The sequence below is a fragment of the Triticum aestivum genome, chromosome 3D (assembly GCF_018294505.1).
Source record: "Triticum aestivum cultivar Chinese Spring chromosome 3D, IWGSC CS RefSeq v2.1, whole genome shotgun sequence".
In the NCBI taxonomy this organism is placed as follows: domain Eukaryota; kingdom Viridiplantae; phylum Streptophyta; class Magnoliopsida; order Poales; family Poaceae; genus Triticum; species Triticum aestivum.
In genome coordinates, this window is record NC_057802.1 from 422,791,536 (window position 1) to 422,802,531 (window position 10,996).

Genomic DNA, 10,996 nt, shown 5'->3' on the forward strand with positions numbered 1-10,996 from the left:
GTCTAGGAGCCATTCTAGGCCACACATTTTACAAGCAATTCTTTGTTGAAGGAATAGAGTAGGAGCTTACCCACAAACGACCTAAACAAGAAATACCGCAACCCATCCACATGACACACATGCATCTGATGGGTTCTCTCTGTTTTTTCAGGAGCTCCTATTTGTCGCACAGGCGACCCCCTCACAACTGGGCCTGCCCATGTAGCGAAGCTAGTGTATAGCAAGCGCTCAAATGTTTTTTCTTCAGTTTTTGTTACAGTTTTTTAGGGAAATAAAAAATACTTATTTTTTAAAATGATTTTTTAGACACAAAAAATTTGTAAAATTAAAAATATTTTTTGATTTTGTAGAGAACTAAACAATTTTTGAAATTTGGGTCTTTTTAGAAGTTTTTTTAATTGAATATTTCTTAAAAATTATGAACATTTTAAATTTCGATCATTAAAAAATATGAACAACAACACATTCATTTTTTTAAATTTTGAATATATTTTAGAAATAAAACAAAAAAACCGGTAAAAAAACTCTATAAAATCGACCAGAATCTTTTAGAAGGTGTTACACTGGCTAAGGTAAATGGGCTGGCCCAGTGGCTCGCTACTGCTCGGTGTATGGGATTGTCTGGCAATCTGCCGCACAGAGCGGCAAATAGGAAAAGCCCTGTTTTTCCTAGTGTACAATACCCACCGCCTCTTCCCGTCGCCAAACCGTCCCGATCCCCGAGTTAAAGCAGGACGCGCCTCGATTCCCGGCACACGAGCCGGCGAGCCGCGCAGCCTTCGACCCCGAGGGGAACCGCTCACCGGAGCACCACCGACCCGCGGGCATGGCCGAGGAGGGGAAGCACCTGGAGACGGGCCGGGCCGACCGCTCCGTCTGGCTCATGAAGTGCCCGACCATCGTCTCGCGCGCCTGGCAGGAGGCCGCCGCCGCCGCCGCCGATGCCGGAGGTCCCAACCCTAACCCTAACCCCGTCGTCGCCAAGGTCATCCTCTCCTTCGACCCGCTCAGCACCGACGAGGACCCGAACCAGGCAAGAGTCTCCCCCATCGCTCCCGTTTGCGTGGCTTTGCCTCCATCGAAACGTAGCCGCTAAGTTATTCCAATGTATGTTGTTTGGGGTTGTGGTGGGCAGAAGGTGAGCTCCGAGATAAGATCAGCTAACCCCTACTAGAATCGCATTGCCTAAACGATGATGAACTATTGGATTTTCTTTCTGTCTTAAGCACGAACTTTTCTGTCCAGGCGCATTACTAGAAGGTTGCCTTCAGCTGCGTTACTGTATGCTTTAATTGATGTTAGTTTTTCAGATATGTAACGCCTGTCTCTAGTCCGTATGTTTCACCTCGAAGTGCCATGGGTAACTTATTTTTCGAGACTTAACTCGATCAATTTGAGCAATTATAGCACTGCACTTTGGATCTTGATATATAATGTATGTGTGTTATTCAGAATTTTTCAGCTATCACTCTCTGATGAATTATGAGCATAAAATTTGTCGGTAGTTTCTGGGAGAAAAGCCTATGCAGTCTGGAGGCATTAAGCAACATTCTGGACTGTAACAAATCGTGAAAGGGCTTAGCATAACTGCGTAAGCATGTATGCTCTACAACGAGGCTTAAAAACTAACGCTATCTCTGGTGGTTAAACAGTAGTGCCTGTACATGTCTTTTCCATTTTTCCCTTCCAGAACTCGGTTGTCAGTTTTTATGCCTACAGTCATATAAATGTTGTTCATCCATCTCCTCTCTCTTTGTGCCCCAGTTTCCCCAGAGGCCATAAGACAGCACTGTTCACTAAATTTGTATAATAACATCCATTTGAGATGTTTTTGTTATGGTACCTATGTTTCTTATACGGTGTTAGTGAAATAACAGTTCAAGATGGAGATGGCTCAAACTAACAATGGCAACACACCGAAGAATTACTCTTTGAATATGTTCAAGGATTTTGTGCCAATGTGTGTTTTCTCTGAGTCTAACCAAGGTAATATGCTGTCTTTAACCTTTTTATTGTATCAACATGCATTTAATTTATTTTTCTCAGAAAACGTTGAGATCAGTTGTTTCCGTAAGTGAGAAATAAACAATGCTTGTTTTACCAATATATGCTTCTTAATGTAATAATAATATGTATTGCATTGTCTAATTTGGTTCAGAAGCTAGTTACACCTCATGCCAACGAACCCCACCGTAGTCCTGAAATTAAGGTGTTTAATAAATTCTAGAGTCCGAGTCCTCAGGCCCCAATTATCTATAGTTATTGCCTTATTGGCATAGTTGAGCTTTGTTTTGGGAAACGACCAGGAGCTCTAGCTATTCATTAAGTAGGAAAAGAATTGGCACAGTTTATATATAGTCCAGGTCTGATTGTACATATTGTGATATTGGGATAGTGCTAATTTGTCGATATCATTATACTGTCAGGCTGCTCACAAATCGGGTCCTCTTGTCGAACTATTTCCTTCTATAAGTCTGTTTAGTTTGAACTTGCTCTTTAAGCACCTTGTTGATGTTTCAGTTCTAATTAATCCACTCAATATATGGTTTGTTGTGGGCTCTCTACTTTTTAGATTTTGCAAGCAACTTCATACGTAGTCATTTCAGTATACCTGCTGGCTCATATCATGTGTATCCCATCACATACGTGTTTCCATAAAGCATCACACGAAGCTCAGAAATCCTATTTGCTAGTTGATGGCTAGTTAATTATATATTTGGCCTTTGGTTTATCGTGCCTGTTGGATGTTTCCCTTTAACAGGGTTAAGGGCAATAACTAACGTTTAACTGTACTGCTTTTAGTATCCATTTTTTCTGTACAGTTTCTTGGTTGTGTCTTGTTACGTCGTACTGGCATCACATACGTTTTATGCTGTTGCCTTTGGAAGTTTTTTTGGTAGATTCTCCTCTACCACATGTTATATGCACCCTGCTGAACCAATACAATTTACACAAGCTGTTTATTCGGAACAACACAGCACTAATTTTTTTTCTGCGTCACATAATTACTGCGTTCTGTTTATTTCAGGGAAGCTTGCATGCGAAGGAAAAGTCGAGCACAAATTTGACATGGAACCGCACAAAGAAAACCTTTCAGACTATGCAAAATTATGCCGTGAGAGGACTAAAAATTCTATGATTAAAACAAGAAAAGTGCATGTGAGAATTTTAATTTGATCTTGCCCTTTTCTGTCTCTTACATCTTCCAAGTGTTCTCATGTAAATTCACCTTTCCCCTTCATTTCTTTGTAGGTACTTGACAAGGAGCATGTGAATGTGCGCACAATGATTAGCATGATTGGTGGCGGGCCTCATTCTGGTCCAAAGGTAGTCGTCCTTGCTCAAGATGGCTAAGACAACTCTCAAGATTGCTAGGGGTCTTGAGAGTACTAATAAATGGTTCTGAAGTTAGGATTTCCATCTTATACCTTACATGTTATGTTTTCAACAATTACCTTCTCTGGCAACAAAAGCATTCCCAGTAAACAGATCATTTGAATTGGTCTTCTTTTAAGAGTCTCATCACTCCTAATTTTCGTGCTTATCAGGACAAGAAGAAGCCGGCGCCAACCAGAACTCCTGAAGTGAAAAGAACACGAAGGGATCGTGGGGATATTGAAAACATCCTATTCAAGTTATTTGAGAGGCAGCCGAATTGGTCACTGAGGCATCTAATGCAGGAAACTGATCAACCAGAGGTATTTTGCCTGATTCCTAGCTAGAAGCATTTATTTACTGATAAGACGTTGATCCGTTGCTTGCTACAGTTACTGCATTCATTTGTGACCTGATGGCACCTTATTCATGCAGCAATTCCTGAAGGAGATAATGAACGATCTTTGCGTCTACAACAAGAGAGGGCCGAATCAAGGGACGCATGAGCTCAAGCCTGAATACAAGAAGTCTGTTGAGGACACTAGCGCGACCTGAAGTCTATATCATCTCTTATGATATGCTATACCTGAGAGCTAGAAGCCCGTATGCTCTGATAAGTTGAATGTGGGTCATTGACAGATTCTGACTCCAGCCTGTTAGTTGCTGATGAATCGCGTATGCTTCATCTGGTTGTTCTTTGCAAAAGTAATTTCTATGCTGTATAAGCCTCGAGATATCTTGTTATACCACGGTTTGCCGTATCAAAGATCCTGAGTTTTCAGCATCCTTGTGTCCCGAAGGAAAAGTTGTTGATGTTTCTGTGTATAAGAAGTCTTGGTCTTCTCTGCCTTATGGGGTGTTTGGATTGTGATCAAAGCCTACTCTACCAACTTTTTGGTTATGACCAAAAATCCTTGTTTGGATGATACCAATCGTAATTGTTTGTGCAGTTGTGCATTCCATTCCATTCCATGAACTTGCTGCAGGCCTGCGAGTTATGCAACCTACCTGCTTTGGGTACTAGTACCGGATATGCATGCTGGAGTAGTAGAAAAGAAAGTTAGGGAGCGTTCGGTAGCCTGCATGAATTTTAGGCACTTTGCATCTTTGTGGTTTGACTCAACCAGGCACTTTGCATCTGTGGTCCGGCTCAACCAGGCTGAGATACAAAAGATCATGTTCTGCACACACTTTGTTTGCCTGCACCCCCTCTAGCCTAGCTGAGCGGAAACAAAAGCATTGATGTTTGGTTGCAAGCTTGTTCTCCGCAGATGCAAAGTGTTGTTGTTTGGTTACATACAAGACAATGTGATCTGGTAATCTCTTGTTCGAGTGGTGAGGTTATAGGCAAGACAACTAATAACAGGCATAACATAAACCAGAGTCTTAAACTGTACTCACACACAGTTAAACTACTCCATCTATATTAATTGTTGTTGATTTAGTACAAGAGGGAGTAACACACACTTACTAAAAGAGTCACCAGAGTCTCAAACTAATTGTCCAACTTAAACTAAAAGGCGCAAAGATAACACCTGAAGGGTCCATGGCAAATGCCTCTTCATGCTCCTTGCACTTGGCCACCAACTCAACCACATCGTCATTGAAGACGATCACCAGCAAGGTGTCGGGACTCGGCAGCTTGAAAGGTGACGAGGTACCCGATCTTGATATGGTGAGAAACGGTGAAGGGGGCCAAACCTTTATCAAGGGTGAGTCTGTTGTTGATCGTCCGGACCATGATCCTCCAGACGCAGCTGGTGCTCGTCCTCAGCACGAATTGTGGTGGGACAATGGTCAAGTGCTTGGTTAAGTCACAGGGCGGCAGACACTCCAACTAGGGGTGCAAGTATGACCTTGCATAAGTGACTTGACGTCCTCATGGAAGTGGTCATAGTTCTTACGCCTCTTCGGGGCGTTGCGAGCTCCACCATCACCTTGCCCTTCTTGTCAAATAAAACATTCTTGCCCTTTGAGGAGTTCCCTGAAGCTGCATTGTTGAGGACGAGCTTGTCATTCTGCATTGAACGTATGAACAACAGGTCAATGAATGTACCTTGATCAGTGAGCATGCATACTATTCCTAGTAGGCACTCTTATTCCTACTCTGGTCATAAGCACAAAGCATGGAAGCACGCAATATGGATTAACCCGATTAGAGGGGAATCAAATCGAATCGGATCGAAGCAAAAAAAAACTGATCAGATGCGCTTCGTTCGGTCTCAAATCGAAGCATGCAACAACTGATGCCTAAATCGAAGCCTACAGCTACAATTGATGCCTAGATCGACGAATACAACTACAATCGATGCCTAAATCGAAGCTTACAACTACAATCGATGCAAATCAAAGGGTACAACTACAATCATGTAAAATGGGGAGATGGCTAACTGCCATTGCCGGACGTGTGAAGGAGAGGTGACGTTGCCCTTTGTCCCGATCTTGCCACCGATGCTCGCTGTCGGTGCTCAGTCGTCGATGAGAGTGTGAAGAGAGGAGAGAGTGAGCCATGGGAGAAGGGTGCGCGGATTTATGGCGCCGCTTCCGGAAACAACACGACGTCTCCCGCGTGTCCCCACGCGTACATCCGCATCCACCACACATGCGTTGTGTTGCATCGCTCAGACCTAGCTCTTAAAAAAACTGCCGATTCAAGCGTTTTTCGGAAGCCATGTTGAGAAATGCTTTAAGTTTCACATGGATCGAGAATAGAAGTCCAAACAGGCTATAACTACGGGTCTAGTTGAGGTATATGCACGCTACCAGCAGACGCTCCCTTGCTAAAAACAAAACTAAACAGACGTCCCCCCGCTGTAGGAAAAATAATCTTTCTCAGGGACTGTCAAAAAAAAATCACGCTCCACCGGCCCCTGCCCGGGATGAGAAATCCAACGGCGGCCGATGCCGTCAGCGAGTTGGCGGAGCTGGTCCTCCCGTGGCTGCCGCCGCCCGACCTTGCCGCCGCGGCTTCCGCCAGCCGCGCCATGCGAGCGGCCGCGTCTGCCGTCACCGCCCGCCGCGCCGCCGACTCGGCTCGCGGCCTGGAGGCCTTCCCTGCCCCCTTCGTCAACCCCATCGACTCCCAGCCCTACTCCTACTTCATCTACACGCCCTTCTCCCTCATACCTTCCGCGGCCTCCTTCCACGCGCAGCCGTGGGGCTGCGCATGGTCCCGGACTCCGGGTCCTACCTGGCCCCGCCCCGACCTAGGCCTCCCCTTGGCCGGCTGCTCGTGCGCCCGGGGGGAGTGCGGCGGCGCGGCGTGCGCGTGCGCCGACGCGGAGGCCGAGGCGGCGGATGCGTCGGGGGCGGGTATGGCGAGCCTCAGCGAGTGCGGCGACGGGTGCGCGTGCGGGCCCTCGTGCGAGAACCGGCGGACGCAGCGCGGCGTCACGGTGCGGCTGCGCGTCCTGCGCCAACTGAAGAAAGGGTGGGCGCTGCACGCCGCCGAGGTCATTCACCGCGGCCAGTTCGTCTGCGAGTATGCCGGTACGATTCTAGAATACACCCCTCCCTAGTTCCGATGACGCTGCTGAATCCTTGTCAAAATTGTCGATCAATGAATGCTAGATTGATGATTTATGAATTTACACTAGAGTATGCAAAGTCATGATTTCCCTTACATATTTGTCAAACGATGATGCTTGGATGCAGATAAGTTCACCTGCAGATGTGCCTCACAACTGATCCCCGTGGTCAGTTTTGGTCTCAGTATGGTGTATTAGTTGTGACTCTCGTGTTTGTTTCGGTTTACACTGAATTGCGTCAAGGCTTCAAAGAAAATCAACGGACTTGATAATTAGTTGCTTAGAGGGCAAGAACTTGCTACTGTATCGTGGTTCATGTCAAAAGCATTTTCAGGTAGGATAGAGGGTCCCTTGAAAATATCTGAAAGAATCATGCACTTCGAGTGTAAGGTGTGGTTTGGGATAGGTATCTGTATGCAGTAATGATGTGCTAATCTTGATAAATATTTGAAGGAGGTTTGGAATATGGAAGCCCAATCTCCAGTTTTATCTGAACAGAATCATAGAGTTTAGAGTGCACACCAGCAATGCAAATGCCTACTTTGTGGGTGGCTAGAAAATTATTGTTCTGCATTAGAGCATTGTTGTTTGAAAAAACTGAACTTCATATACCAATGACTGGGATCACTGAAAATTCATGTGAGCCCTCATCATCTTTACCTGGCATCATCTATGAGCTACTCAAGTTTTGGGTACTTCCCAAATACCGTTTGTTGTTGGCCTACTCCATTGGTTTGTTAGGCTGCATTTATTGTTAAATCCCTTTTGAATTGTGAAGGGCTGCATATAAAGTTCTTTTTGGCTCGGCGGTCGGGTGTGCTTATGTTTTGGTGACTAGATTACTTCGTATTCTGAATGGCAGACTGAGCTTACCATTTTCCAGTTTTTAATCTGAAAGACAAATATAAGGGCTGTAGCCTGTGGGAATTAGAGGGCTGATTGGAAAATCCCTTTCGTAATCTTCACATAACTTTCTTTAGGTCAGCTTTAGCTTACATTGGTTTATTAATTGCGGGTTATGTTCCTGCCAACATTGACTTTAACTATGCTATATTTATGTTTGAATTATTATAGGTGAGTTCTTGACAACAGAAGAAGCCCGGAGGAGGCATAGGCTGTATGACGAGCTTGCCTCGGTTGGTAAGCTCTCTCCTGCACTCCTGGTCATACGAGAGCATCTTCCTTCTGGGAGAGTATGCATGCGAGTTAACATTGATGCAACAAAAGTGGGAAACGTGGCTCGTTTCATCAACCATTCATGTGACGGAGGCAACCTGCGCCCTATCTTAGTGAGGAGCTCTGGCTCGTTGCTCCCAAGGCTCTGCCTTTTTGCTGCCAGAGATATAGTGGACGGGGAAGAGCTCGCCTTCAGTTACGGGGATGCTAAACCCAATCCTAAGGGCTTACCGTGCTTCTGTGAAAGCTCGTGTTGCCCTGGTGTATTACCTGCAGAAGAAACCTAAGTTCGTCTCATCGGTTGTAATTCCTTCCAAGCAAATTTTGTTATGCGCTGTTTGTACTTTACAAGAATGTTGGCTAGCTTCTGGATGAGTTATTATTCCTTCATTTCATCAGTTGTAATTCGTTCCTAACAAATTTCATGTATTCCTTTTAATATGACATCAATTGTAACTGCCGACTTTGTAACAAATTGGATAATGTACTCTTTCTTAACAAGAGATTTGCTGCAAGGGAAGTAAACTTGCACAACAGATCGATTCGCCACGAGAATGAGGCTTGTTTCTTACTAAAACCTGCATTGTCTCTTAAATATGTTGACAATGGAGTCTGTGTTGTCAGTTGGGCACACATTCCCTTCCTCTGTTCCGTTGTCTCTTCTCTGGTTTATGTTTCTACTTTCAATTTTAGAAATATTTCAGCAACAATCGAAATCACCAAAATTCAGTGTTCTTGGTTTGCATTTTGGCTAAAGGGCTGAAACATTCACTAGAATTCAACCAAACATTTGATTTTTTTTTGAAAAATATTTAAATATCGTGTATTACTGAAAGTGCAACGTTTTGACTGAAAGGCAAATATTTTAGTGTCCAATGAAATCACTGAATTTTATTGAAATCTCATTGAAAGTGAAAACCATACACTGTGCCATTTGCATCAAATGTGCGATTCCGTGAATCTTTCACGAGAAAATTGATACTCCCTCCGTCCCATAATGTAAGAACGTTCTTACATTATGGGACGGAGGGAGTAGATCCGAGAGAAGTTGAGCTTGGTGTGGTTTCTAGCTTCACGGCAACAAGGCAAACAGCTCCCGAGCTAACCACACTACCGTTGTCTTCCGTGAGCGTGATATCCGCGGCCCCGCGCGGCACGGACCTCATAAATCTTGCATGGACACCACCGGGGTTCCGGCGAGCGAGGACCCACCCACCAGCTGCCACCCCTTTTAAAACTCGCCGCCCGGCTCACGCCACGCGCGCTGCCGTGGCGCACGCGCATGTACGCAGTACGTGCGTGCGTGCGCATGCGAAGCGCGATGCAGGAGGAGCCAGCGCCGCCCAGGAAGCGCGGGGGCGCCGTGCACGGGTCGGCGGCGAGGGAGCAGCAGCAGCAGCAGCAGGCGGACGAGACGTCGTCGTCGGCGGGGCCGGGGGCGCCGTGCGGCGCGTGCAAGTTCCTGCGGCGGCGGTGCGTGCCGGGGTGCGTGTTCGCGCCGCACTTCAGCGGCAGCGGGCGGGAGCGCGGCGCGGCGCAGTTCGCGGCGGTGCACCGGGTGTTCGGGGCCAGCAACGTGGCCAAGCTGCTGTCGCGCGTGCCCGTGGCGCTGCGCCGGGACACGGCGCGCACCGTCTGCTACGAGGCGCAGGCGCGAATCGCCGACCCCGTCTACGGCTGCGTCGGCACCATCCTCGCCCTCCAGCACCAGGTTCGCTTCGTTCCTCTCAAATGGCGCTGATGGTACCCGAAAACGAAAACGCAAGTAAAAAAACTGTGCTCACACCCGGACCAGGTAGCGCTCCTCCAGGGCCAGCTCTCCGTCCTACAAACCCAGCTCTTCAACTGCAGGCTGGCCCTCGCGAGCACGCACCCGGACAGCGCGGAGCAACTGGCGGTGCTGCAGCCGGCGTACTCCGCGGCGTCGGCGCCGAGCCAGATGGTGAACTACGACGATCTTCCACAGGCCGTGGACTTCATGGACGTGGAGCCCCAGATGAGGGGGCTCGAGTCTCTCCAGCTCTCGCAGCCGCCGCACCGAGACGAAGACGAGAGCCAGGGCGTGAGCCCTTTCTCGGATAATGCAGGAGGACAACGGCAACTGTGAAAACACGTGTAATTGCATAGTATTTTTGCAATGTCATGATGTGAAGTGCTTCCATTAAGGATTATGCGGTGATGCTTAAGCGAGTCTTTTTTGCTGGATGTATTTTTTTTCGAGATCAATAATAGTTTATTCCATTATTATAGTGTTACAATCCTTAGGCAAGATATACTTAATACACGGGTCCTCTGCCGAGCCACACAATTGTATCTCTAAGCGAGCAACTATACATTGCAAAGCAATCTGCAACGCTATTACATTTATGAAGTTTCTGGGGAATGGAACACTCTATCGGTTGTAAATAACTTAACTTCAACTACTAAATGACCATAAACCGGTCTATCTAAACTAGAACTGGAAAGATAAGATAAAGCAGTCGAAGAATCGGACTGAACCATAACTGGGAGAAGCGTCATGCCGATCATCAATGCATAAATCTCTGTCTCAAGAACGTCACTGCAGTTAAATAAGTTGCGATACGATGAGAAAATGACTGAATCATCGCGTTGTCGTAGGATTATACCAACCGCCGCCGTGCCATCATCCTGGATCCATCTACTGAAAGCACAGTCATATTGCATGGAGGTGCAAGCCAAGGTAAAACTTAGGGCATACGCTGAGAGAAGTGTGTGGATGAACCCATGAGCACATGAACCCAGTTTTAAAAACTTATTTCTAAATGCCAGAAAATATGAAAAAAGTCTCACACATACATCTTCACATTCTATGTGCACGGAGAAAGTTTCACGGAAAAATAACTTCTTGGTCGGCCCGTGCAAAAAAGACAAAAAATTTGTTGTGGAATGCTATTTAG

At 46.3% G+C, this 10,996-nt stretch overlaps 3 protein-coding genes and 1 long non-coding RNA gene across 4 annotated transcripts; 3 read left to right on the plus strand and 1 right to left on the minus strand.

The window, feature by feature from the left end:
• The first annotated feature begins 686 nt into the window (after positions 1-686).
• On the plus strand, positions 687-4,159 carry LOC123074817 (general transcription factor IIF subunit 2). Its single transcript, XM_044497559.1, has 6 exons — positions 687-1,033; positions 1,878-1,986; positions 3,029-3,159; positions 3,253-3,327; positions 3,549-3,698; positions 3,811-4,159. The coding sequence occupies exons 1-6, from the start codon at positions 827-829 to the stop codon at positions 3,928-3,930; spliced, it is 792 nt and encodes a 263-aa protein (XP_044353494.1). The 5' UTR covers positions 687-826; the 3' UTR covers positions 3,931-4,159.
• A 1,121-nt stretch (positions 4,160-5,280) lies between these two features.
• Positions 5,281-6,027, minus strand: LOC123079323 (uncharacterized). Its single transcript, XR_006437922.1, has 2 exons — positions 5,767-6,027; positions 5,281-5,393 (listed from the first exon to the last, which is right to left on the minus strand). It is a non-coding gene; the product is annotated as an uncharacterized lncRNA (long non-coding RNA).
• Positions 6,028-6,134: 107 nt separating this feature from the next.
• On the plus strand, positions 6,135-8,627 carry LOC123079321 (histone-lysine N-methyltransferase SUVR3). Its single transcript, XM_044502076.1, has 2 exons — positions 6,135-6,864; positions 7,977-8,627. Exons 1-2 carry the CDS (start codon positions 6,255-6,257, stop codon positions 8,363-8,365), a joined length of 999 nt encoding a protein of 332 aa, XP_044358011.1. The 5' UTR covers positions 6,135-6,254; the 3' UTR covers positions 8,366-8,627.
• A 701-nt stretch (positions 8,628-9,328) lies between these two features.
• Positions 9,329-10,381, plus strand: LOC123079322 (LOB domain-containing protein 20). The gene is made up of 2 exons (XM_044502077.1): positions 9,329-9,789; positions 9,874-10,381. The coding sequence occupies exons 1-2, from the start codon at positions 9,361-9,363 to the stop codon at positions 10,183-10,185; spliced, it is 741 nt and encodes a 246-aa protein (XP_044358012.1). The 5' UTR covers positions 9,329-9,360; the 3' UTR covers positions 10,186-10,381.
• Positions 10,382-10,996: the final 615 nt, after the last annotated feature.

What these genes read in the sequence shown, in the direction of transcription:
- LOC123079322 (XM_044502077.1), top strand. Translation starts at nt 9,361, where the DNA reads ATGTACGCAGTACGTGCGTGCGTGCGCATGCGAAGCGCGATGCAGGAG. An exon ending in TCCTCGCCCTCCAGCACCAG is followed by an intron (nt 9,790 to 9,873) that starts GTTCGCTTCGTT and finishes CACCCGGACCAG; the next exon opens with GTAGCGCTCCTCCAGGGCCA.
- LOC123074817 (XM_044497559.1), top strand. Translation starts at nt 827, where the DNA reads ATGGCCGAGGAGGGGAAGCACCTGGAGACGGGCCGGGCCGACCGCTCC. An exon ending in CCGACGAGGACCCGAACCAG is followed by an intron (nt 1,034 to 1,877) that starts GCAAGAGTCTCC and finishes GTGAAATAACAG; the next exon opens with TTCAAGATGGAGATGGCTCA. An exon ending in TTAAAACAAGAAAAGTGCAT is followed by an intron (nt 3,160 to 3,252) that starts GTGAGAATTTTA and finishes ATTTCTTTGTAG; the next exon opens with GTACTTGACAAGGAGCATGT.
- LOC123079321 (XM_044502076.1), top strand. Translation starts at nt 6,255, where the DNA reads ATGAGAAATCCAACGGCGGCCGATGCCGTCAGCGAGTTGGCGGAGCTG. An exon ending in GTTCGTCTGCGAGTATGCCG is followed by an intron (nt 6,865 to 7,976) that starts GTACGATTCTAG and finishes GAATTATTATAG; the next exon opens with GTGAGTTCTTGACAACAGAA.